The 27,948-nt window shown below is 44.8% G+C and overlaps 1 protein-coding gene across 1 annotated transcript in view; it reads right to left on the reverse strand.

The window, feature by feature from the left end:
- Positions 1–230: 230 nt before the first annotated feature.
- Positions 231–27,948, reverse strand: part of RAB22A (RAB22A, member RAS oncogene family) — a 711,558-nt gene continuing 683,840 nt past the window's right edge. Inside the window, exon 7 of the mRNA XM_069651074.1 lies at positions 231–27,478. Within this exon, the coding sequence (XP_069507175.1) occupies positions 27,384–27,478 (95 nt within the window). The 3' untranslated portion in view covers positions 231–27,383. The remainder of the gene's footprint in view (positions 27,479–27,948) is intronic.

Genomic DNA, 27,948 nt, shown 5'->3' on the forward strand with positions numbered 1-27,948 from the left:
TATTTTCAGAATACCATGCTGCCAGTCCAAAAGCACAAGAACGCTTTTAAATGTACACATAATATTCTACATTAAAATGCAACAGTTAAAACCTTAAAATAACTGATCATCCCCACATTCTGCATGTGCAAACTTGCACCTTTGCTGAAAATGGCATGTTGAACCGCAGACATTGCACAGTTTATAGTAAACATTCATGCCAAAAAAAAGAGCAAAAACAGAAAAACAGATCACGGAAATGTTTTTTAATAAAATGCTTGCAACAGGTTATGCACAATACATCAAACATTTAGTGATTTAGCAACAACTGAACTACAACACGTTATGGAATGTGTAAGATGAATCAGTTTGTTTTAAATAGCCTAAATCAACATTTAGTTCATGTATGTAAACTGCGTACTAGGGCACAGGACATCACATTTCTTTTAGAAAACAAAACATACTTTATTTCATGATGTTGGCGTGTACCAAACAAAACGGACAATGCAAATATTCCACCGACTTGGGACCAGCCCAAATTGATGACTGTACAAAATCAGTCCGGGGACATTCAAAGGAAGCTTGGCAAGCCATCTGTACAAAAGTATAAAGGCGTACAACACTACTTTAATGCACATCAGCAAGTGTTCTAGAGATCCGTGCAGTTAATAACCTTACCAAGCCTGCTACAGCTACAAATATCTAACTAAGCTTTTGTAACAGATTTGAAGAAAGGCACAATCTATTGGTCGTAAGTGGCAACATGATCCGGTTTGAGAAGGCAGACAATTCTGGAGGAGAGCAAAAGCTTTAGATATAGTAAGTATTTAATAACTTATTGATGCTTCAAAAAAGATTGTTGATTAAAGATCCAAGTAAGATTTAACGCAAATTACATTATGTTTATGTAACACCAACGAAGATGCTGCAGAGTTAGATTTTGGCGCAACTAGAAGCACACTGATAAAGCAGGCTAAATACCAATGAGGTGTGTTTCCACATTGGTGCAAAAAATAGATAAGTGGAGAAGGTGAATTTCAGGAGTATGGATTCATTTATTATTAAGAATGCGGAAAGGGACAGAATACAAACATGTAAAAAGGATCAGAAACAAATGTGACAATACAGAAGGAACAAAAGCAGTGATGTCATGTATGCGATGATGAAGGCAGTTTTCAAAGAAATTGCTATGCTCCAAGTTCTGCTTTAAACAAAAAACAAAACTTTGGTGTGTGGGAACCAACCGTAAATGCAGACACAGGAAAACGGCCAATGCTGGTCTGGGGCGAGGCCATTTTTACACTGCAATCCGTCTACTTCCTAAGCCTGCATCCCGCAAGCCTTTGGCAGAGGAATATACTCTGGGCCCATGCTATTCTGGGGAAGGATAGAGAGGGGCATGCTGGGGAATGGAGTACTTGCACTACCACACAATACTGTACCATCCTTTTATCTATAAAAAACAACAAGCATTCAAACCCAATGTTCTGTGCAGGGCTTTAGGTGGGCCAGGGCTAGCAGGGCTCAGCCCTGGCAGTTTCCAAATATTGCCCTTGAGCCAGGGCTCTCGAGGGGCTCTCAGATTTGACTTCCCTGACCAGCTTCCTTCCCCGCAGAAATGCAAATAAATAGGAGTAGTAATACTGCTGTTCACCAGTAGAATGGTCTCCTTCAGCCATGTTTAGAAACACATCAGGTAAAGAGATTGTAAATTGGGCTGTTTTCAAAGACGGAAGGCACATTACCAAAGAATAAGTTTATTTTTATTTTTGCAACTAATTGTTTTAAATTAGAATGATTTTAAGTTGTATGTAAGAATCATGGATTTCTTTTACAAGAACTGTGGGATTGCATGGTGCACTTCCCTATTTTGATTTGATTTTCTATTTGAATAGGTTTATTTTGGTCCGTATTTGTATGCAATTTTATCTTAGTACGTATTTTGAAATAGAACGTTACCTTTCACTGCATGTAATTCAATTGGCCGTTAGGTCACTTCTTTAATAGCGTAGGTATCACTTTTCTTAAAGGTTTAACTACATGGTATTTAAGGATGTGCTAGACCCTTTTTAGGCCGGCCCCAAAATATTGTAACAACGCATTGAAGCTCCACCCACTCGATCCCCCCTGCCAAATTTCTTATCCTATTCAAAGCACTGGTCCTGTCCTGGAAAAGCCCCAGGGAAGGCACACTAGCCAACACAAGCAATAGAGTATCAAGGATAGTGAGCGTTATTCAGTGAGCCACAAGCTGGACGTAAAAAACGTGATGGGGACAACTGCGACTAACAGAAGGCAGTTCTGGAATTTCAGGGAATCCTGCATTCGATTAGCTTAAACCTCTGGCTGCCACCATGAAGAGTATAAGTAAAGCAGGTTATTGAAGGGAAGAGGGGAGTGGAGGGATGTCTATGTTCATTGCCCAATTGTCTGGAGAGTTTGGCATGTCCCGTCTCTGCCACATCATGTGACCTCTAGGAAGGATTTCAAATATATCCCTGGCACAGGGCTCAACTAAGGCCTCTGGTGGGGGATTAAGGTTCACATTTGCCGATGAACTAAACACAATCAGGGGCGGGGTCTAAGCAGTCTCACCCTCCATCCCTATTCTGAAGGAAAGCAATCAATTAATATTATTTTTTTCATTAAAAAAAAATCTTACTTTGCTACATTTATGTAGAATACAGTAGGCAAACCTTGATCTGTTCAATGCTTCGCATAATAGGAGTGTCGTGCATTAAGAAACCAAGCAAAACGTGAAAACGCACGGAAGTTAACACATTTTGGTTAAAATATTACATTCTTGCAGAGCTGATGACACACCAAACTTAACACAGCCAATCAAATTTGAAGCTGTGAATGCTAAAGCCAATTACCATATAGTAGAACACCCTACAGGTGGGAGCAGGCTTGTCTTGCGCAGAAAATGCCATCTAGGGCTGAATGGTCTTCCTTCATGAGTAAATTGGCAGGTATTCTCAATTTATTTTAGGCATGTATAAAGACTTTAATGGACACTTGTACAGAGGGCCACCACCAACTGCTCTGGTCCAGGAATACAGGAACAATGTGCACACAATCGCCATCTCTTCTCACGTGAGAAACACAAATTTTAGTTCCAAACCTCAGGGTAAGGAGACTACATATCATTTGAGAATACTTTCATTCATCTGCTGTCATGGTATCAAACACACAGCACAGCCCAACTTGGACAAAACGGGTCTGCACTTTATAATCAGCTGTTGAAGTCTCACTGGACATCTTGACAAAAAGACTGCCTAATTGGTCGACCCATTGTTTAGCATAACTTGGCATGATCTCTATCCAGAAAAAAACTAAGATCATGTACAAAAGAGTGATGGCTAAGTAGGTAAGGGAAGGAGGAGATAACCACACAGGAAAGAGTCTTTCAAACACTTTCAGACTGACATCACTTGATAATTTGAAAGTGTGAACCACCAAGTCACTATTACTTTGTAAAAGTTTATTTTTTCATCCAAGTTTATAAGATATCTAAGACCATAGATAACTCTAACGTTCTCACAGAACCTTCCAATTGCTCTTAATCAAAGAAGAGGGTTAGAATCCAACGACAAAAACATAACATTAGAAACTAAAAGTCTTCAGGGACAAAACATTCTGCATTTCTACTTAATACAAGTCTCCAGACAGTCAAAACTATTTCAGCACGGGTGGCAATTTCAATTGACTCCCATGTACTATCAAAGAAAACACCGTAGAAGAATATACTTTAGTGGGCTTAGCAACTTAAATGCCCAGGATGTAGCAATCCGCATCCTGGGATAGCCTGCTCTAATTGAGAGAACATGGACAGCTACATTCTTGTAGCATCGACTTTAAAGTGGGCGTAACACTGCAAACTGCTCTGCGGCAGCAATATATCATCCCGTGAAAGTCAAGCAGTGACAAATACCAAGACTTGATGCCACAACATGCCTCTGAGCTGAGGTTCTGGCTCTTCCATTCCATCACAGAATAAATCAATATGAAAGATGAACTTTGGTGCATGTCCATTTCAAATAAAGTATTGTTTTGCAGTACCCCACTGGAAATGGTACTGAATATCTAATCTTCAGAACAATGAAGGACAGCGATGAGCTGATCGAACGTGGCTGCATTCGAAAGCCTTTCAAGATTTTGGAAAACCACCAACAGTGTCAAAGATGCTATAGGTTGGGAAACGGGCGTGCGTGGGAGAGGGTAGAACACCATACAAAAGAATCATGCTAAAAGACAAAAAGATGATCTCTCATCAACAGGACTTGCATCTTATGTGCCACAGGAATCTGCAAAACAGCAGCTTGTGTGTTGATAGCATTGACGTTGCCAGGGAAACAAGAGAGCAGCATCTTCGAGACCAATTATGCAAGCTAACCTTCTCACAAGTCGAAATGTCAACTCCCAAAACTTAAAATATCAAACTAACAGATCCTTCAATCAGATTCATGTTAGAGGACAGACCATTTAACTAAACATTCTGGTGTTCAATAGGATAAACGCTTTCACAGTTTAAGCAAAAAATATTTTCTATGGACGGTACAAGTACAAGCATATAGCAGATATTGACATAGAACACACCAGCTCTCAGTAATCAAAATTCCATACCTGTTTTTGCAGAGAAGTTTAAAAAGAAAAAAACGTATAGTTCTAGTTCCTTAAAGAAAGCACCATCAACCCGAGATTCTAAGCGCTGGCCTCAACAGTTTAAGAGTGTAGTATTCCCTCACTGCTCTTCAGGTATACTTGTTCATGCTTTCGCCCCTTCCTCAACACCATAGTAATTCCAGAGAAGCTAGGTTTGCCTGTGGAGAGGTGTATTGTGGCCCTGACAGGGAAGGAAAAGGAGCAGGGACAGATAAGCAGTTGGTTAAAGGAGAAAAGATGCTACAAACATGGAGGGGGCAGGCATGCCACTTGCTAAACACGCTTTCTAATAGCTTGGTGTATGTCAGTCCTGTTGGGTGGAGCATAGTTCTAATGATGTAGAAATAACTATATACCTCAAAGTGAGGCGATCGTTGTATCGTTCCTCCGAGGCAGATCCAGTTAAAGTACATATTTTGACAAAATGTTGTCAAAAAGGAAGCAGAGGGTTTTCGTGTTTGCTTCAAACTATGGCAACATTTGCTTATGGCGCCACACATGTTTATTTATAAATAAAAGAAAAATAAATTGTCCCCCTTACCGTTTTTATGGTTACTTTGGATCACTTGAACAGAAAGCCCTGATGCAGTTTCGAAATTTGAAGGGAATGCAATAAATGTACTTTAAGTTCACAGAATCATGGCAGGTCTTTCAGCCTGCATGTTCGCTGGTACAGAGGGTTAGGTTTGTAGCCCCATTAAGAAACCCTCTCAATCAGCTCATCACCGTAGGAATTCCTGATATATACCATTCCATTCTATCCCACACATGCTTTGACACTGGCAACAGAAGAACAAGTTACTTACCCTGGTAACGCTCTTTCCATTTTATGTTCCTCCAATTTATTCCTCATATCCTCCCAGCTTCAGCTGCTTTAGAAACTTTTTTCGACAGTGGGTGCTATGCGCCGTCTCTTCGAGTCGATGTCCCTCGAAGGCCTCTGTTCGACTGTCAACATCATCCGTATAAAAAGCACATGCAGCATCCGTTGGCTTCAGTTCTGTTTTTCCCCTCCTTAAGAGTAATTGCCAGGCATACCTTAGGGTCCAACAAAGCGTAAATTGTACATTCTATGGCAGGGTAGGCTGAGAGGGGCAGTGAGGAATATGTGGGAGGAACATCCAATGGAAAGAACTTGTTCTTCGAATGGATTGTGTCCTCCCACGTATTCCTCATCTTATGATAAGACTCCCAAAGTAGTAATAATTTGGTGGTGGGAGTATCAATTATATTTTGTATTTACTGTTATCATGGACTGAATGAAGGACCGCTTTTCCAAATTGTCCTTCTTGACTGGAAGATGAATCCAGACAGTAATGTTTCACCAATGTGTAAACAAACGACAAAGTGGCCGCTGCACAAATGTCTTTAAGTGGAACACCTCAATGAAGAGCAGCAGAGGTTGCCATGCCCCTTGAGGAATGTGCTCTCAAACCTTCCGGCAGGTCTTTGCCCGCTAACCTGTAACATTCCCCAATAGCCTGGATAATTCATCTGGATAGGGCTGTTTTGTCACAGCTGAACCCATTTTAGGAGGCCTGTATAGCCAATTAATAATTGGTCATTTTGACAGATTTTAGCCATTGTTGATATATAAAAGCTGAGAGCCTTTTCGGGTCCAGCTTATGTAATCTTTCCTCCTCCTTTACAGGATGAGGTGCTGGGTAGAAAGTTGGCAATATGATCTATTGCGACAAGTGGAACTCAGAGACTACCTTAGGTAGAAAAGATGGTTTTGCCCTGAGAACAATTTTGTCTTTATAGAAAACAGTATGTGGAGGTTTACATGAAAGTGCCTGCAACTCGCTTACCATGCGGGCTGATGTTATTGCTATTAGTAAAACCGTCTTAATGGGCATGAATGTATTGGCTCAGAAGGGATGCATGTTAGACATTTTAACACTAGGTCAAGATCCCATATAGGGACTTGGAATGGAACTGGTGGGAATATGTAAGCAAGACCCTTTAGGAATTGAACAGAGGGATTTTAAAACATGAATCCTCCTCTTAAGAGCGCTTGAAAATAAACAGCGCCACCAGGTAACCTTTAACTGTTCCAATCTGGAGCACCAGATTCGCCAGATATAATAAAAAAGAAAGCAACATAGGTGTATCACAAAGAAAAGTGTCCACATTCTTATACCTGCACCAACTGCTGAACTTGTTCCAATGGCACTGGTACAAGGATTTTGTTTCTGGCCGAAAGCAAGATCTCCATTATGTCATCCGGGAGGTCCCAATCCTTGTAGCGCAACCTCTCAGAAACCATGCGTGAAGGTTGATAGTCTTGACATCTGGATGGAGAACACAACCCTCCTCTTGCTGGAGAAGGTCCTCTCTTTGTGGAAGACGCATTGAGGGCAGATGGACATGTCCTCCTGGCCCAATCCAAAGCAATTAGGATCATGGCTTTCCCAAACTTTTCAACCTCCTGATCATGTGAGGAATGTTGGGGACTGGAGGAAATGCCTACAGCAGTGGAAACTCCCAGTCCACTACGAATGCATACCCCAGAGCTCCTCTTGGGGGAAATTCCCTGGAGCATCACAGTTTTCACTTCCTGTTGACACCGGACGCAAACAAATCCACTTGCAGGGTTCCCCAAGGGGTGAAGATATCTTGAAGGATTTCCTGAGCTAGTTCCCACTCGTGGGAGACTGGGCTCTGCCTGCTCAGAGCGTTCGCTGCCGTGTTCTCCTCTCCGGCTAGGTGAACTACCGACAGGGAGATTCCTTCTCGAATTGCCAACAACCACAGCTGCATTGCCTCTGTGCATAGTGGTAGTGACCCTACGACTCCTTTCTTGTTGAGGCCGTACATACCCACCATGTTGTCCGTCATTATCAGGACATTCTTTCCATGTACAGAGGGCAGGAAAGCCTTCAGCACTAGACTCATCGCCCTCAGCTCCAAAAGGTTGATGTGTAGTTTGGACTCCAATGGAGACCAACGACCGCCGATTGTCACGCCCGTCACTACTGTGATCTCCAGCCATGGCTGCCAAAAAGATTCTCCCTTCAGATTGTTGTCCTTGCAGGCCCACCACAGAAGATCCTATGCAACTCTGCTTGGAATTTGAAAATGGTATGACATTCAGCCTGAGACTCGGACCACTGAGTCCTGAGAGACCATTGGAGGGATCTCATTCTGAGGCGAGTCTCTCGCACCAGGAAAATGCAGGATGCCATGAGACCGAGCAACCTCAAAAAAAAAAATCAAAGGCTGGAAGACATTAGGCAGTTTAAATTTGGTGACCATCTGCAGAATGTGTTAAGCCCTCACCTCGGGTGGTGAGGCTTTTCCTGTGGAAGCACTGAGAACTGCGCCAATAAATTGGAGCCTTTGAGATGGTATCATGTGGGACGTCTTTTAATTGAGGGAGAAGCCCAGTCTGTGGGGAGATTGGCAGGTTACGCAGAGATGTTCCCGGGCTTGTTCGGGTGAACGTGCCCTGATCAGCGAATCATCCAAGTAAGGGTAGACGTGAATCCCCTCTCCAGAGACTTGCTGCCGCCATGCCATTAACTTGGTGAAAACACTCAGGGCGGAAGTTAGGCCGAATGGCAGAACTCGAAACTGATAATGAGAACCGCCAACCACGAACCTCGTGTACCTTCTGTGCTGTGATGTGATGGATAGGCACATTAAAGTAAGCATCCTGAAGGTCCAGTGACACCATCCAGTCTTGGAGTTGGAGGGCCTGAAGGAACTGAGAAAGGGTAACCATCTTGAACTTGTCCTTCCTGAGGAACTTGTTCAAGTTTCTTAAGTCCAAGATGGGTCTCAATCCTCCATCCATTGGGGGAATTAGACAATACGGGGAGTACCAACCCTTGTTCCTCTCTTCCACAGGTACCGGTTCTATAGCACCTTTCTCTAGCAGGATAAATATTTCCTGCACAAGGAGCGGATCTGGAATTTTGAAAGAGCTGTTCCCCGGCGGATGATCGTGAGGCCTTTTTAGAAAAGGAAGGCAGCAACCGTGGGCTACCGTTTCCATTGCCCAAGCATCTGAAGTAATTCCCCGCCTTTCTTTCAGATGCTGAGAAAGTCTGCCTCCCACAGGAGTCTTGTGGGTTAAGGCCTCAGAGTGGTTTTGAGGCAACTGAAGCGGCGGCTGAGGGTACAACTGCTGCTGCTGCTTGGGCTGACTTGGCACCTCTCCCTCGTCCACCACGAGGGAACCTTCTCGGACCTCTATGACTGGCTTGTCCTCTTCCAAATGAGGAGTAGAATTGAAAGGACTTACCCCTCCAAGATGACGAACCGGGGAAGGAGTGCTGAGGCCATCCAATGGGCGCACTAAGAGATTTAGCTGCCGCTTACGAGGTCTGCAGCTTTTCCAAACTTTCATCAGCCTTGCTGCCAAACACCATCAAGCCATCACGGGGCATATTGAGGAGTCTGGACTGCACATCCAGTGCAAATCCGGAACACAACCACGTAAATCTGCGCAGCACGGTGCTAGTTGCCATGGGTCTGTGTCGTAATGTGCACGGGCTCTATTGGAATGTTGATGCCAGTTTGTGGATCGAAATTCCAGGAGAGCAGTTAGAAGAGACTCTGGAGGAGGCAGCTGCTTGTGGGGTCTATGCAAATAAAAGAGAGTGATAACTTACCCTTGTGTGGAAGGATTTTGTCATTGGCAACGAGGACTTGGCATAGACCCCGGTTCCACGTGTGCGCTATCTTTATCAAGCGCAGCTGCATCCTCGAGTCCGGAACGTGTCGGCGAGGTCCCCCCCCAGAGCACGCAGGCATCGATTGGTGTTCGCCCGCTGGATTGGCCTACAGAGCTCCGTGTGGAAAAGGGCCGGGTGGCGGAGCCCTGCGACGGTGCTTGTGACGTGCCCTTTTTCGGACGCGTTCTTCCCTGCAGCCGCGGACGAGCTTGAGGGGCTACCGGTGGTTCCGGGTGGTTGCTGGGAGGCCCGGAAGGATGTTTCTGCTGGCGACTGGGGGATCCAGTTTGTGCGACGGCTGTGCGGACTTCCGTTGCGTTGCTTCCGTTGTTCTGTGTGGCCTGGTGGGTGTAGCCATCGGGGGCGGGGCTGCGAGTCTCCGTACATGTGGAGGAGCAGACGGAGGAGCAGACGCTGACTGAGTGACTACCTTGGGCCGTGTCCGGTGGGGATTGGCCTTCCCTGAGTCAGCTGGCCCAGGCCGTGCCCCCCACAGGTCCACAGCGTAAGTGGACAATTGGGTGCCGCTGGAAACGGCTGGCTGGTGTTTGAATGCTGCGGTTTGAAACGGATCCAGCATTCAGGTAACACGCGCTGCAACCGTGGTGATTAGTTGCTTGGAGTACTGCAATCAGCGCATGGGACAGCGCATATTTGTCAGCCGCAGGAGGAGTTCTGGCTGCTACTAGCATTGCATCCGTGCTGGTACTGTGACTCACCCAGACCAACAAGTCGTTGGAGTACTGCATTATATGTGTGGGTGCACATGTCTGCTTGGAGGTTCTACAGTCGAAGTATGGGTGCCTATTTATAAAGTGACAGCTACAGGTGGAGTTCGTACTGTTACTAGCATTGCATCTGTGCTGCTATTGTGACTCACCCAGGCCAACGGTCGAGTTGGTAGAACTGCATTATGTGTGGGTACACATGTTCATGGTGACATTTGGAAGGGGTGTTTGCGCACTTCTTGCATTATTGTGTCTCTAAGAGGGGTACAAGGCTGCATATACTGGTTTTGGGGCCCAGTGACTGGGGCATTTTTGTGTAGCATGTTGCACACGGCTGCCGGGCCTCCACCTGACTTTTTGCTAAGCCCTGGAGAACCTACTGCACCTTGGGAGCAGTGGGTAGATGCTTTCAAGGTTTATCTCAGGGCTGCTGTGGGTGCCAAATTCAGTGATGACGAAAGGGAGGCTGCATTGCTCAATTGTAAAGGCACTGAAGGGTTGAGGGTTTTTTGGCATTTGCCTGGAGAAAATGTGATGGTTCAAGGGGGCGCTGAGGGTGAATTGGTAATAAGTGCGTATGAGACCGCTTTAAGGAAATTGCAAGTGCGATTTGGTAAAAGGGTTAATGTGGTTTTGGAGAGATAGAAGTTCTTTTCCAGGGCGCAAGGCCCCACGGAAAGCATAGACACCTATGTTACGGCATTGCGTTCACTCATGGCTACATGTGGCTTTACTGGCAATGGGGATGAACATATCAGGGACCAAATTATGATGAAGACGTCCAATCAAAAAATTAGGGAAAGATTGTGGATTGAAAGTGATCCGTCATTGGTTAAGGTTTTGGAAATTGCCAGAGCAATTGAAGCTTCAAAAAGGAGTGTACAAATTGTTACCGAGAGGGAGGTGTCTAGGGAGGTGGTTCATGCAGTGATGTCAAAGAATAAAAAAAGTGTGGTGGTTGGTCAAGGTGGTAAGGGGTCCAAGGGTAAGGATGGGTGCAGGAATTGTGGGTGGTCTAGTCATGCTGCTGAGTCTAAGTCCTGTCCTGCTTGCAATGTCGAATGCAGAAAGTGTAAACGGATGGGCCACTTTGCACGCATGTGTAAGGCTCTGGTGGTGGCCAATGTGTCTACGGATGAAGCCATGGTGGTGCCAGAAAGTGCATCAGGGGGTGGTTCGGGTCAGAGTGTGATTTTGCAGGTGGAGGTAAGTGGGCGGAGGGGTCCGTGGGTGTCGGTATTGGTAGATCAACATCCCCTAGATATGTTAGTAGATTCGGGGTCACCATACACCCTGGTGCCTCCAGAGGTTTATCAGGAAGTGCTAGGAAAACAAGTTTCGGATTTGTTGGCCCCGGACATCAAACCATGCGCTTATGGGAAAAATCCCATTGATCTATTGGGATATAGTTGGTCTAAATTCTCTTTCAGGGGGAGGCAGACTTCTGGTAAGCTTTATGTGGCTTCGAAAGGCACCAGTGTGTTGGGTTGGGATGAGCAGGCAGCTTTGAAAATACAGATACATCCTGGTGAGGAGGTTCCAATTCTCAGTGTGGGGGAGGGAGTGAGTCAGACTGGTATGGTTACCCCTACCGTGCTCATGAGTGAATTTCCTGAGGTGTTTTCCGACACTTTGGGTAAGCTCAGGGGTTTTACCCATCGGATAGTTTTGAAGAAGGGTGCTGTCCCCAAGGTATACAAAGTGAGGGGTGTGCCGGTGGCAGCGAGACAGGCGTTGGAAGCAGAATTTAACAAATTGCAGGCAGCGGGTATAATTGAGCCCATTGAGTCATCAGAGTGGTTGTTTCTCGTGGTCTTGGTCAGGAAAGGTGATGGGAGCATCAGAATGTGTGTGGACCTCCGGGGGTTGAATTCCAGCATATGGGTGGATCGGCACCCCTTGCCGAATATCAATGAATTGTTATTGACATTGGGGGAGGCCAAGTATTTCTCCACCTTTGATCTGTCAACGGCATATCATCAGATTGACCTGCATATTGATTCTAGGCCCTTGACCTCATTTGTGACTCCCTTTGGGGCATACCGGTTTTGTCGCATGCCATTTGGTCTTGCCTCAGCTTCTGCCGTGTTTCAGCAGTTGATGCAACAGATGTTTGGGGATGTGTTGGGAGTGAGTTATTTTCAAGACGACATCCTTGTGTGGGGCAGGAGCAGAATTGAGCATGATGTGAGAGTTAGGAAAGTCATGCAGATTCTCAAAGAAAGAGGGCTCACGGTGAAATTATCCAAGTGTCAGGTGGGTGTGGAGGAGGTTACCTATTTAGGTCATACTCTCAATTCACAAGGTGCGAGTCCCAAGAGGTAGCTAGTTCAGGTGTTGAGTGACACGCCGTCTCCGGTCAATAAAGATCAGCTGAGGGCTTTTCTAGGCCTTGCAGAGTATTATGTTAAATTTGTGTCCAATTATGCTGAATAAACTGTGGCTATGAGGGCTCTCATGAGGAAGTGTGTCAGATTTGTGTGGACTGAGGAGTGTGGGGAAGAGTTTGAGGGAGTCAAGAGGGATGTGGAAAATGCTCCGTGCCTGAAGTCATTTGATCCAAAAAACAAGACTGTTCTCACTGTGGATGCGAGTGAGGTGGGTTTGGGTGCGGTGTTAGAACAATGGGTGCATGGTGAATGGATGCCAGTGGCTTTTGCCTCAAGGACGTTGAGGGATGTGGAAACTAGGTACTCTGTAATTAAGAGAGAGACTTTGGCAGTGTTGTGGGCCTCAAAACATTTCAGGACATTTTTGTGGGGCATACCGTATGTTGTCAGGACGGACCATAAGCCGTTGGTCCAGGTATTCTCAACCAAAGGTGTTATGGCGGTATCCCCGAGAATTGCGAGGTGGTCAGTAGAGTTACAAGATTACAATTTCTCGTTGCAATATTTTCCAGGGAAGTTTAATGTTGTGGCGGACTGTTTGTCCCGGTTGCCGGTGAAGGTGGCGGACAATCAGGCAGGTTTGGTCAAAGATGAGGACTTGCATGGATGTCAGGTTGCGTATGTGGCCTCTACTGTGGAAAAGTCGGTGTGGGATGTGGAGTCAGAGGCTGATGACGAATTGAAGTGGATTAAGGAAGGTTTGGTGAAAGGTTGGCATTTGGTTAAGGACAAACCGGAAGGTAAAGGTTATGCCCAAGTTTTGCATGAATTGGCTGAGGGTCCCTGGGGTATCTCCAGAGGTTCTAGATTAATTCCTCATGTAAGCTTAAGAGGTAAAATGGTTGAGTTGGCGCATGCTGGTCATTTGGGCCGATCCCTTACCAAGAGGAGATTTAGGGAAGAGTACTGGTGGCCGTCCATGGACAAGGATGTAGAACAGGTGGTGAAAGATTGTCAAGCATGTGCCATCAGTGATAAAAGTAAGGTTGTGCATCCCCAACCGGTACATCCTGTGGACATACCTAAGCAAGTGTGGACCAAATTGGCTTTGGACATCATGGGTCCTTTTGAGTGTTTGGAGCCGGATGGCAAATATCTTTTGGTTTTAGTGGACTATACGTCCAGATGGATTGAAGTGGCGGCTTGCGCCAGTGTCAATACTGATTCTGTTATTGATTTTCTAAGGAAAGTTTTTGATCGGGAAGGCTTACCTGCCAGCCTGGTTACAGATAATGGTGTCCAGTTCACGTCTCGAGTTATGAGACAGTTCTTGGACCCGCATGGCATCTCACATTGCCGGACAGCTTTATACAATCCATCTGCAAATGGACTGGTTGAGAGGGCCAATGGTACTATTAAGTCAGCCATACAATTGGCTATTACCAATGGTTTGGATTGGCAGGAAGTGGTGACACAATATCTTGCTGCATATCGGAGAACTCCTAATGTATTTACGGGGAGGTCTCCATTTGAGCTCATGAGGGGCAGGAAGGCAGGTACCATGTTGAGGACTTTGGCCATGGGGGGTGGTGGACCATGTCAGGTGGAATTGCAGGATATACGTCGTAGTATTCTGGAGCACCAGGAAGCTGTGGTTTCTTCTCAGAAGTTCAGGAAGGAGTTGTCTGTGAAGGTGGGGGATTATGTGCACATAAAAAATCCCAGGAGGGTCCATAAGGGTAGTACTACATTTTTGCCTTCGAGGAGAGTTGTCAAGGTTGGCAGGGGTCATGTACATTTGGAGGATGGCTCGGTGTGGAGTAAGAGAAGAGTGGTGGTGGATGGCTGCAATCGCGAGTGTCCGGGAGGTTCACAGGCAGAATTGAACAAGGCAGAGTTCAATATGGAGTCCCAGGAAAATGTGTTGGACTATGATCCTGTGAATGCACAGGCGCTTGGGTGCGAACAAGAAGGAGTGATTCCGGGCCCTTCTGGTTTGGATGTGAATGTGCAGGGCGGAAGTGTTCATCCCCAGGAGTGTGGGAGTACTTCTTCTCAGCCATGTGATGTGGGGCAAGAAAGGGGTCCCCGGGCCAGGCGATGTGGGCCCCCCATAAGATTTAGAGATTACATTTGTTAAAGGTTCTTATTGATGTATTTTGATATTATAATTATAAATTTGTTCTTGCATCAACATATTTTGCTTAACTTTGCAGGTGTCTTCGTGTCCACTTTTGCTTATATTTTCATTATGGTGTTATATTGTTCAAGCAAGTATACTTATGTTATGTAAGGGAAGAGGATATGTCGTAATGTGCACGGGCTCTATTGGAATGTTGATGCCAGTTTGTGGATCAACATTCCAGGAGAGCAGTTAGAAGAGACTCTGGAGGAGGCAGCTGCTTGTGGGGTCTATGCAAATAAAAGAGTGATAACTTACACTTGTGTGGAAGGATTTTGTCAATCTGCTAATGCCATCTGCAGTAACCAGACCTGACTGGAGGCATGCAGTGCATTTCTTCTCCTTCTTAGAAGTGGTAATCTGCCATAGCTACGCAGTCCCACAGGTTGTGTTAGTTGATTTGAAAGCCATACTTCCAGCAGTAAATATTTTTCTCGCCCAGGCATCCACCCTCTTATCCCCATCAGGAGGGATAGAAGGATATGTTGATTGCTTGGTAGATGTAGCAGTTGTGAGAAACCTAAGGGTGTCTCACTGTCTGAACCCCGGGGATCTCTTGCTCAGGTGGCCAGGGCACGTCCATCCACCTTGGATCCTGTGGGTGGACAAGTGCGGGAGAATCACCTGGCATGGAGGTGAGACATCTGACAGTGAGACGCAGTATTCCCACCTTTGACACACCCCTACCTGACATTCCTGCCAGCTACATAGGGTTTTGTGAGTCATATCTCGTTATCTCTCCACCCCCCAATTCCAACCTGTGCTAAAACAAGAGGGAGCTATACGAGAATAAGGAAAAGTTACACTAATTACCCCATAATTTACAACAAGGATTGTCCCTTCTTTTCTGACAGCAAGTTACCATTTTTTTCCACCATCCACAGAAAAGACTATGACTCATAATTCCTCCTGAGTGAATATTCCAGAAACCAATGGGACGAGGAAGAAGAGGAAAAGAGCTGTGAAGATTACCCATACGAATCAATGCACCAGGGATTCCTATGGGCAGTCGCTATTTTGTCCCAATAATGAGGCCAGGCAAGGTCAGGCCTCCCACTACAACCATTCACACACGGTTCAAATTGACTCCTCAGACAGTATAAAAGAACGAGTACACAGGCCCACTCTGAGCAAGCTGGTAATGCTGGATGGAGCACAGAGGCCAGAAGGAAAATTCGAGCTGGAGGGACCCTGAAAGGCCTGGAGGACCAAGGACTGCCTAATTGCTGGGCCTGTGAATACAGGGGAGGCTGCAGTGTGGCGAGGGAGTGCCAACTCCAGAGAGCCAAAACTCGGGGCAGCTGGTGGTTTCCCGGCAGTGCCCATACCAGAGATCCTCCCCTGGGTAAAGCATGAGAGCGCAGGACTTTGAGGGGCAGGTGGTAAGACCCCTAACCTCAAAACATCCCCTTGTGCTCTTGCTGCTCCCAAAACTACCAGAGTGCCAAAAGGGAAGCTAGCAAAAAGGGAGCAGAATCAAGAGTGCATTCTGGGACTTGAAGTCCAAAGACAATGCTTGTGAGAAAAACCGAGCAAGGTGGAACACTAGTAAGAACTTGCAGGGCGAAGTCGAACCTACTGGAACAGAGCAAGGGACCAAGGGACAAGAGCCATGGGTGGAGAAACCCAGGAATTTCCTGCAGGAGGTTGTTGCCTCCAAAAGGCTGCAAAACGTGGAGAAGGCTGAATCCTAAACCAGAAGGCTGCATTGTGTTTCAAGGACGCCAGCGATCCTCCAGGGTGAATGACCGAGTTGGGAGGCAAGGCCAAGCCTGTGCTACTAACCTTGACTCGTACACTGAAAGAAACACACACAGCCGAGGCAAGCGACGTGAGAGACCACTATGTGCTAAAGAAAGATTGAAGTGGCAACATTACATCGCATAATTGAAAGCTGCACGCGTGTGAAGACGCAAAAAAAGGCAGACCTGCCAATGAACTTTGAAGTAACGATAGGTGGAAGGTCAGCAATACTGAGTAACCGAGTGGTCCAACAAAACGAAGTAGCCCACTTGAAAGTCTCAGTGAAAGGTGAAAAGATTGTAGCGATAAAGTGAATGAACTGTAAAAGCAAGGTGATTGAAATTGACCCAGAGACAAGGGGAGAGAGGAAAAGGTAAGCGTTGGACTTTGGTGCATAAAACAGTGAACTACCCAGACCAGAAAGCACTGGGGCAAATAACATAGGAGTGTACATTGAAAACTGGAAAGTCAAAGTGGTCCTGCGGAGGTCTGTACAGAAAAGCCACATACATTTGAAAGTCTTCGACATCTGGAAACGGTCCGAGCCCGACTGAGAGGAAACCCCTAAAGAAGGTGAACTGAGCTTGGAGACGGGAACCCTGTAAGTATTTTGGTGAACTGTACTTTTGCTTTAAGGGCCTGACAGAATGGGACTGACATGAACTTATTGAACTGCATATTGAAAGTTGGAAAAAGAAACTTTAACGTGGAAGGCCAGGCTGGCCGCGAGCCATGTTTTGAACTGCCTTTTTTTATAACCTGAGCCAGAGTTTGTCATCCTGTCTACGGGGACCACCTTACTCAGTGCTGTGCAACGTGGGGAGGAGAGCTGACTCAGCTATCTTGAGCCTTTGTTAGAACACTGTTTTTCCTTACATACACTTTTTCCCATGCACCCACTTATTGGGTTTAAGGGCAGGCAATAGGTTTATTTAGTATGGGCCAGTTTTGTTTTCACTGACAACTAGGACTGTTTTATTTATTTGATGGTAGAGCATGCTCCCATCTTTAGATAAAGGGCCAGACAGGAGCTTATCCACCCCTTTTTCTCAATAAACACCCTTGAACATTATATCTCTTGTGCCTGCCTTCAATTCTGCTCGAAAGAAGGTGTAGGCCTGCTCCAGCCTGAAAACTCAACCACCTTGCTCATTAGTTGTCTGTATGAGGAGTCAGCGAGGTCAGTAGGATCTGGTTCACCAAATTCCAGTTCTGGAGAGATATCTATACCACTTGCTGATTGTAGGTTATCATACAAGTCTTTTAACCGAGACTCTTCAGAAATTAACTCCTCCGTCACATTTGGGGTGCCAAATTGTAAACCAAATGGGTGTATTACCATCTCAAGGCTCATTGCCTGTATAGATTGAAGTTAAAGGCTTTAAAAAATCTTTTTTCGGCATCGGTTTGAAAGTCTTACCCTGAGTAACTATTGGCTTTCACAACTTAAAAGAAATAGTCGACAACTACTTTGAAGTTGGAGTCGACTTTGACACTGGAGTCAACTGCTCAGACGCCAATGGCGTTAGCGAGGCCGGAGTTGCCAACTTTTTATGTTTTTTTTAAGGAATCCTCGATGGAATGGATTCCTGGCTTGTCAAAGCCCTCAACGATTTCTCATCAGATTGAGATTTCTCTCGATGTAGTTCTGGCCTATGGCTTGGACGTGAAGATTTTAAAGGTTAGTCTTAGACTTCCCTTTGCCGTCTTGATGCAGATCGACAGGGGCATTGACTTTCTGCTTGTCCTTCAAGGGGGTTGGGCTGCAGCCTCGAAAATGTTAAGCATTTCTTTACTAAATGCATCCCATTTTGCTGGGAAGTCTGACTTAGTTGGACATTTGATTACCTCGGCAGAGGAATCACTGGAGGTCGAAGGTAACCTGTGATGCCGTTTCTTGGCTTTCTTAGAAGACCAAGAATGGTGTGATTGAGATATTTTAGACCTTTTTCATCAAGGAGAATCTCTCGACTCTTTACTCTTCGAAGGAGACTTCGGAGGTAACCTCACAAGCGCTAATTTACCTTTACGTTCCCTCAGAGCCTTTTTTTGCAGTCATCACCTGACAGGAGTTGCAGTCGGAGGTACGGTGACCGGTATAAAGACACCACAGGCATAAGCGGTGCGGGTCAGTGATCGGCATCTTCGTTCTGCAGTCTTGACACTTCTTGAAACCCATCTTAGGCATTGGAGCCGACAGAGAAGACCTTTTCATTACTGAAAATTAGTGACTGAGTTCAGTGAAAAACTGAAGCGCGCCGTAATTCTTTGAAGCGTTAGCTCAGAAAAACAGAACTGAAGCCAATGGGTGCTGTGTGCACAATTTATACTGGTGATGAATTATACGGATGATTATGTGGACAGTCTAACGGAGGCCTTGCGGGACATCTACTCGACGAGACGGCACACAGCGCCATCTGTCAAAAATATTTTGAAGCAGCTGAAGCTGGAAGGATGATTATTATAAGACGAGGAATACGTGGGAGGACACAATCCATTTGAAATGCACGCATTAGGACAGCAGTTTGTAACCCCATTACATCACAGTGGCAGTCAGCCTAGCATTAAGATGGTCGAATATATTTGGAGTCTGTTTGATAATATGCATGCTATATTTTTAGTCTTCTGTAGCCTACCCAGAAGTTTCTTTGAGAGGATGGAAAATATATAACAACCAATAATAGGCCCAAGAGCCTTGCGTTTGCAGCCCTCTTGCTATCCTGCAGCACATTTTGAAAGTAGCCTATTTAAAAAATTAAGTAACTTATTTTTAGATGGCTCAAAGAATGCTCAGAGTTTCAATTTGTTGCAAATGCTCAATTGCAACTGCCTCACTTGTTCTAATATTGTAAAGATAATTCTTGGGAGCCTGCTAAGGTGAGCTCTGCCTCATCTCAAACTAATTCAAAGCATCTATTATTGGCTTAGAAAGGGGTGCACAAGATTAACAAGGTCTGAACTTGCTCTCCTGAAACCTGGAAAATAGTTAAGATTTGAAACCCTATGCTGTGCTCCAGTAGAAGATCATGTATAGGTTTTAAGGCCACACACCCATTTCTGCAGATTTACGTTCAAGTAGACGTTAAAGGAAGATGCATGCCCACAATATTTAATGTGGCTTTCATATCGTAAAATAAAAAGTAGTCTAGCATCACACATTTAAGCTATCAAAAAAGTATGTTCTCGCACGTCCATTGTGGTATTTATTCTTCCCTTCAATATCTACCTTTGATCAAGGGCCCAGGGTTGTGGTTTCACTGTGCAATGAACAGAGAGGTTTCCTTTGTTGAATGTCTGCCCTGCTGGCCATCGACGATTGCTGGAAGAATGTTGGTGCATGTGTATGATGGACAGCTCGGGAGAATGTTGGTGAATGCCTTGAGTGAATGGTCTGCTGTGAGTGTCAGTTAAGGGGGATGAGCAACCATGGACGGAACGCAGGACAGACATCCACCTAATGACTACACCAACCTCATTAATCCCTTCAACTTCCATTTCTTAGGATACACTGATGACACCACAATATTCCTGTGACTCGTAGAGAACCTCAAGAAAACAGCTACCAGATTAAATAATTGCATGACAAAAGACACAAATTGGATTAACGCAAACTTCAATTTAACCTCAAAACCAAACTCACCATATACTACTGTGCCCATTTTCCTTGGATGCAATAATGTGACTGCAGACCCTTGCCCCAAACCTGTGCAGAAGGCCAGGAACTTGGAAGTCATGAAGCTTCAAATTGGACATGTAATGCCCAAATCAGGTGTCAAGAATGGTCTCTTGTACGAATCTGTGGCATACAAAATAGACATTCCTAATGCACAGACTGAAAACATTCCAATCCCATTTATCTAGGACTAAAACACAAAGAACACATCTCACCAGCAATCAGGACCGTCCAACAGCTTACCCTTCAGAGGTCAAGGTTGAAACCCTATTGAACACCCACCACACATATCCTGGCGTACCTTTCAAACTTGAGATAAAGAAAAGAAACGCACTGAGGTCAACAGACTTGGTACCTCCCAAAATCTGCCCACTAGATAAAGTGACTGTACCGTCCCACAACCCAAGGTTGCTGTTGGAACGTTCATGAAACACCCTGGACATGGTTTGCAGATCCTACAGAAATGCTATTACAACCTCACTGTTCCCAGTAAATCCCCAGCCCAACTCGTTGCCCATGTCTAGCACCAAGATATCCCAAACATGGCTTCAACAATTAAGCTCTCAATTTCAACCATCCTTAGCCAGCATAGTGAAAGGTGAGGGATCATGAGAGACTTACTCCAAAACATCTCAGGAGATGCAAGTTGCCGATCTCTACCCTAGGTTTATGTGATGTTATGCTACCAAAGCTTATAAAGTGCACAATCACCCGAAGGTATCTTGGTGCTGGGAAACCAAAGTGCAGGCTAAACAGTACACCCTAAAATAGGAGGGTCTTCAGGGATTTCATGAAAAGCAGATGATTAGACAGATTTCTTAAAAGGGGGCAGTAGATCATTCCACAGTTGAGCCACAGTCATCAAGAAGGCCCGACCGCCCACTCTCGTGCAGCGGAAAGAAGGCACACAACAGGCCCGCAGACCTGGAGTGGAGAATCCCCCCAATCCACAAGCATCAACCAGCCTGGACCGACACCAGAACGCTCTCCGTGCCCCGACCTGGCAGAAATCCAGACTGTGCAGGGTCCAAGAACCCAGAGGTCTCCAGAAAAGATGAAACCAGTAGGGAGATCAGGGCCTCTAAAAGCTTCATGAAGAAGGGTAACAGTGAAATCAGATGAAAGTTAGCAGGAAGTGAGGGATGTAACCTGACTGGCAGGACACAATGGCCTGGGTGATCTCACCCAAAAGAGCAGTGGATACATCTTTCATCACCGACATCGGATCTGAGGGGGCTGCAGATCGATACACTGATCAGCTTCTCAGTAAATACAGGAAAAAGTGGCCATAAGAGGTGGCCAACCTTCATGGTAGCAACTGGAGCAGAACTGGCTGGAGCGATAGCCTGAACCGTCAACAAGATGTCGTCCGAATAGTGTCGATTTTAGTGAACTGGGACAGCGAATCACAGAGTTCCTGTGACAGGATCACAGAGGTAGTAAGGTTGGCAATGGAGGACAATGATCTAACTCCTGAAAATAGCTATCTGGGCTTACTAAGGGCTTTATCGATTTTTGGCTCGAGAAAGGCTTTCTTGGCTGCTAGAACGGGAGCAAAGTAGCCAGTAGCGCATTGCTTATAGTGTGCTCTAAGGATGGGACTGTAAGAACGGCGCCACTTCCGCTCAGCTTGCCTGAGCTCGAGACAAGCTAATTTAAGCTGCTCAGAGAACCATGGTTCAGACAGAAGGCACCGTAGTTGAGCTTGTCTAAGGGGGGCAACTTGTCTGCTGCCACCTCCAGTGACCGGGCAAGAAAAGAACGATCTACCTCATGAGCCAGACTACAATTAGCACTCACTGAAGACACTAAGACCTTAATTCTGATTTGTCGGCCAGCACAAGAGCAAGTGTATTCCCTAGCTTATAGGTAGTATTGGTCACAAATTGATGGAAACACGTCAAGAAGGCTGTTGAAAAATTGAGTTAGAATAGGTGCCTGAGGGCCATTAGAATTAACATTAAAATCACTGAGAACCACTAGGTGAGAGAACTTCATCTGAAGCTTTGCTAACAGATCTAAAAAAAAGTTCAAGAAAACCCATGTTTGACCCCCGGGGGGTGGAGGAGGCAGGGTTTGATGAATAATTAAGTTAAGTGGCACGTATAAGATGCCGAGCCTACACGTCGGTCGCAGCAATAGTGCTTCCATGGCGAGAGAATGGGAAAGTGGGACCTGAGAAACCACTAGTTTAGACTTAAAAATCATAGCCACCCCACCACGTATATGAGGCGCAGGTCAATCAAAATGTATGATGTTATAGTCACAGGGCAAAGCCTGGACTAGTGCTGGTGCAGAGCGCTCATTAGCAAAGTTTCGGTAAAACAAAGAAAATCCAGCACCGGTTCAGCAAAAGATTATAAACAGGGGCGGCATGGGGTGCTAGGGATCTAGTATTAATAATGGTAGTATTAATTCAGCATTGTGCTAAGACCCACCATACCTTGACAAGTAGAAGGTGCATAGGGTACAGACGGTGGGTCCCATCCGAGGGGTAGTCTGGTACTAGCAGGAGCTAGGTCTAATATAGCCTGTCTTGTCAGTCTGCTGTTAAGCATTCTGTCCTGCCCCCAGATGGGCACAGACAGGCTGGACTTTGGCACGACTTTAGCACAGGAGGCACGCTCCCACTGCACTGTCACCGGACAGCAACATATGACCTGCACATAGCATTACCAGAGCCAATCCGTTGGTAGTGGTTGTAGAAATAAAAAGCAGACTGCAAGAGTGTGTGTGCAATGAGAAAAGAAAGGCTCCGGCAGCCCTGAGCTGAGCCTCAGACTGCCGTAGAGGCCAGGCACCCTCTGCCACAGGGACTGGCTATAAGGAAATCAAAATAATTAACATAAAAAGATCAATGAAAATAAAATATGCATAAGCTGAATGAGGGTGAACGCTGTACTTCAGAAATATTAAAATAAAATAATTTTCTGTCATTCTCAGTCTAAATCTTGACCACTAGCTCTCCAAACTGGCTGCAGACTATCACTTAATTGCAGCTTCCAGTTTTATAGGACCTAAGCAAAAAGGGGGCATGTGTGCTGGCATGCTAGCTAGCTAAATATAACGGGTGCATTACTTAGTTTTTTTTAAATCAAATAAATGATCCAAGATGGTTGACTTGTACTGTTTATTCAAATGAATGATTTATGAATGTCAGAAATTGATTCCAATTTCTCCAGTCTGATATTTTGCAAGGAATTGGTATCCAGAAGAGTGTATTAGATTCGTTTTAGCTAACAATTTTGCAGGTCTCTGTAATGTTGTTTTGCCAAAGTTAAACAATTGCTCTGGGACTCTACGTACCACAGCACTGGCTACCGTAGCTGGTCCTCAGACATCTACTTAAATTCACTTCATGATCAAAAGTGACACCACACTGGAGTTCTTTCACAGTTTACAGAGCAAATGCTCCATAAAACCTACAATATTGACCAATTGCACACGTAAAGTGGCGCAAACTATACACATTCTCCTGTATGCACAGTAACAATACCAGCTGGAGTTAATCTTTTATGTACTTCCCAGGTCTGGTATGGTGAAGTAGATTCTCAGTGCAGTAATACAATGGATCTGTATATAATTATACTTGAATATCTTGAAATCAAAACATCGGTCATGCAGGCCGTCCTTTGTCAAGCGAGACATCAACTCAATCTCTTGCTGGAAGAGGCTGCGGGGCACCCTTCTTTACTTGCTAAGCCTATTTGACTTTTAAACACCAAAAAACGATAATAAGGTCTGTGGGCCAAGATTGAGGCAAGAGAAAGGGCAGATTTGCACAAATGCAAATTTTATATTCAAACTCAGAAGAGTGCTGACATTACAACTAAGGCAAGACTTTACAGCATACCCCACTTCAAAACAAAAAGGGTGCCGATCAAAAAAATCACAGAAAACCAAGATTTAAATATTGACCAGTTGAAAAACACAAGAAAGCAATAGCCCATATCCACATTTATATGAGAAAATGAAATGTATTTAAGCGAGATATGCTGTACACAGACTCCAGTTTAAAAAGACGTCAGTCTGATAAACTGCCTGAATAATGGACTACAAGTATTTGTCGATGGGCAGCTAATTTTGAATGAATCAAGCTGAAAAGGATACTTTAAGAAAACATAGATTTACTTACGCCCATGGACATCGAATTAGAGTACTGAAAACGTTTACAAAAGTTTTAATTTGATGTATTAGTGCTCAAATGAAAGCATGTTACACCACTGCAGAATCTCCTATCCAATCCCCTTTGTGGAGCTCGGATTATATCCAAGGCATTGATAAAAGCAAACTCCAGCATACCACCAACAGACCGAGCAGAAAGTAAGGTACTGGAGCCCCATGATACGAGTTCTGCATCTTACTCTAAACCAGAATCTGGATCTGTGACCCCGCCCCACCCTTCTAATTTCTGTAGAACGTCATCCATAACAATACTTTTCACTTAATCATCGGCCATCCCCAGTGTCCTCTTTCCGCTTGTGAGGGAGCGCCTAGATGCCCTAGGGCTTTGGCGCTACAGAAATGTAACATAACATACAAGAAACGACCTTTGCGAAAGCAGTCGTACAAGTATATGCACTGAAATATAGGGCGTATGTTTTATTTTACATGTTTTGGGATTTTTGTACACAGTACCCAAGGTGCTTAAAAAAAAGTCAGAGGAGAAGACCGATCTGTGCAGGTGTTCCTGTTCAGCTGACATGCCAACATAAGCTACATGTGCATTATGCAGAAACCACATTTGAGGGTCAGCTCATTTGTACAGAATACACACTCCATATAATGCCCCCTTTCGACACATGAAAGCTCAGTGTTTGTAGGCAAGAGATGGCCAATGGTAGTGGTTGGAGACAGAGATCCTCCACAGTAGGGAGTTTGCATACAAAGCTAGTCAATGTGCCACACGCCTACCAAAGAAGTGGAGTGTACTGCAAAGGGAATTAAGCAAGGACATTTGTTAAATTCCTGCCCTGTCCTTTGCAAAGCGACAGGCTTCGTTCGCCAAGTAGGAGGCTAATGGATGGAGAACCCTCACTCCCAAAAGGGGAGTTCTCAGACCCAGAATCACCAAAACTGAGAAAGGGGGGTAAGGTTGGTAGGGGCATAAGAGAGCTAACAGAGCCCGACAATGCTACTGTGTTTTCTCAATATTCTTCATAAAATATGTCCTTTAGTAAAATTATAGCTTTCAGAGTTTAAGCTTTAGTACGTTAGAGGATTTTCGAATATAAAGATCCCGTGTTAAAACACAAATCTATTTCCTTATCCACAAAGGGTACGGCGTGTGAGATCATTCTTGAAACACAACATCATGGGCTAATTTTCTGCATTCAAATTCTGTAAATGATCAAATATTCGTCTTAGTCCTCTCGTGCAATGGAGTGCCACTTATATAGACCACAGTGTGCGGGAAAGGTATTTTGTGGTGTCCAACACGCATTGTATTTCAACATTTGGGATTAGTTGAGATAGCCTGTTTTCACACAAAGCCTACAATTCACTTCCTGTTCTGAAGATACAGGCACTGCACAACAGAATCCCTCAAATTAAAAATAGCTTCACTGTATGGCAAACCCATAGTACACCAGGTGGGATGTGGTGGTAGAAATATACCACACGCCCTCAGGAGGGTGCTTGCTTCCTTCATTTACGAAATAGTGCATTGGAGTGAAAACCACAATAATGCACAAATATGCGTTAAAATGGGGGAAAATCCTTATATATTATAGCGCTCTTTCACATGGGAGTAGGAAAGTGAACTAAAACGGTTTCATGACAGATACACAGCACTCCCAATCCTGGGCCTTAACAAAATACACCGACGTGACAACAGTAATGCACACATTATTTAATGTGCGTCTCGAATTGGGATTTAATGTTTCCTAAAAGCCCCAACAGCCTAGACCGTCCTCTGCAGGATGCCAAGACAGAAGGCGTCACAGACCATCCCATTTAAATGGGCCAAAAACTAGGAGCCAGCTGTATCTTAAGTACGAACTCACCGTCAACATAAGAACATTCACCACATGAGAGCGTGCCTAGGGCGCAAAAGTGCATGCGTTTAATTCACAATTTAAAATGAGAAAAAGTAGGTTTTGGCACCAAAAAGTGGCAAAGCCTTTAAACAGGAAACAAACCGAAAGTAATTAGTCAACTACTTGTGCATGTGTGAGGGGAACGTGGCTATTGGACACAAAACTGCAATGTCCTATTTTGCCATTCTCATCGCTTGGAAAGAGCGGGTTGGTCAGAATGCATCAGAGGGGAAGAAACATCACGTGCTAATGCAAATAGGAAAGCGAGCGACAAGTTATGCAGACAAGTTGACCAAGTGTGCCATTGCACTGGAATATAGGGAGTTGAATAACGGCCAGTACTACTCGGGCAGAAACTGCGGCACAGAGGCCAAAAGGTCAATGGCGTAGTCACGGTCAGTTCCACTACGCAATCTCTCCAAGCATTCTCCCCACTGCTACCTAAATTAGTGTGTGGCCAAAAAACAGATCATGCTTTTTTTTTTAAATGGAGCATAGCATCTGGCCATTCAGCTCCTAAACTGTAAATAAAAAAAAAGTCCGGCTATAGCCCACCAAGTAATTATTAACGCCACTTGATTCTGGAGTAGCAGCAAATCTTGAAGTGGAAAATGGCTGCCCATGTATTGTCTTCATAAGAGACTCCTCCCTTCAACAATGCTCTCACTTCAGGAGGTACCTATAAAATGTGATGCGTGTACGATGGGAGAGCACGCATATGCTACATTTCATCAAATACAAACATTAGACAAGGTACGTTATTTTGGGGATAAGTAAAAATAGAAAGCACACGTTTTTGACCAGCTTCATGTGATATCAAAGCATCGATACCCTCCGTGCGTTTCATTCCAATATTGGACTTGCTGGCAACGTCATGGCAGAGTGTTAAGCTTCTACAGCGCACTATTTTAAAAGACTTATACAAATAAGGCTCATTACAACAATATTAAAACAGAAAGCACAATAACCTAACATCTAAACTACGTCAGTCTGAAACTAATTCCAAAGTGCTTAATTTCCCTTTTGCAAATTTATGAAAACATGCTACCAAATCTTTATTATAAAATTAGGAAATGCGTTTCCTAAAATAGTCCATAGAGTTGCATAAGCTGGCATAGGCTCTCCCTGCAGAGTGATTGAGGTGATAGCTTCCCTTTAAACGCAAATGTCTTTGGATTTTCAACATTCGCAAAGCATAGGTAGACCACTGGACTCCATCATTTAAAGCGTGTGTGCGAAGTCATTTTGGGCATGGTGATTTGGCAAGCAAGAGGCAAGGACGGATATGATATTGTACTTCCAAAGCCCGCAACTCTCCCAGAGAAACTACTTCCCAATCAAAGGCTGACGGCATCAGTATTGGTCAACAGCAGCCGCGTCTCGTTTCGGACGGCTGCCTTCTAAGTTTGAAGCCTTTGCCACCTGCAACGTTGGCATCAGTTGATGGAAGTCGTCGACCTGCAAAATGAACAAAGTGTTACTAACCGGAAGCATCAAAACATATCTGGAAGATTACAAAGGGGCATATTTAATCCTTCATATTTTAAAACAGCAAATAAACAGGCCACATAGGGCTTCAGAACACTTTACCGGGCTTCAGGTGAAACACAAACATTTATGTTTACAGACCGAACATGTGAATCAGAAAATAATAGCCATAATCAAATAGATGATAGGTCAGGTCATATGTATAATGTGTGTTCATATATTGTGCTTCATGCCAGGTTCCAAATGCTGCCAGGGAACTCGAATTTGGGAAGTGCTGGCTGCCCTGACTTCCGAGAATAGCACTCCACTCGTGAGCTCTCCACTTGAGCACATAACCACATGTACACATATTTAGGACTGTATTTGAAAAGCAATATATATTACCAGGAATACTGGCTTTTCTTTAAGAATGTGTGAGACTCAGGGTCGTTCTGTTGCTT

Source organism: Ambystoma mexicanum, chromosome 3p, assembly GCF_040938575.1.
Source record: "Ambystoma mexicanum isolate Mex_15411 chromosome 3p, UKY_AmexF1_1, whole genome shotgun sequence".
NCBI classification, from domain to species: Eukaryota; Metazoa; Chordata; class Amphibia; order Caudata; family Ambystomatidae; genus Ambystoma; species Ambystoma mexicanum.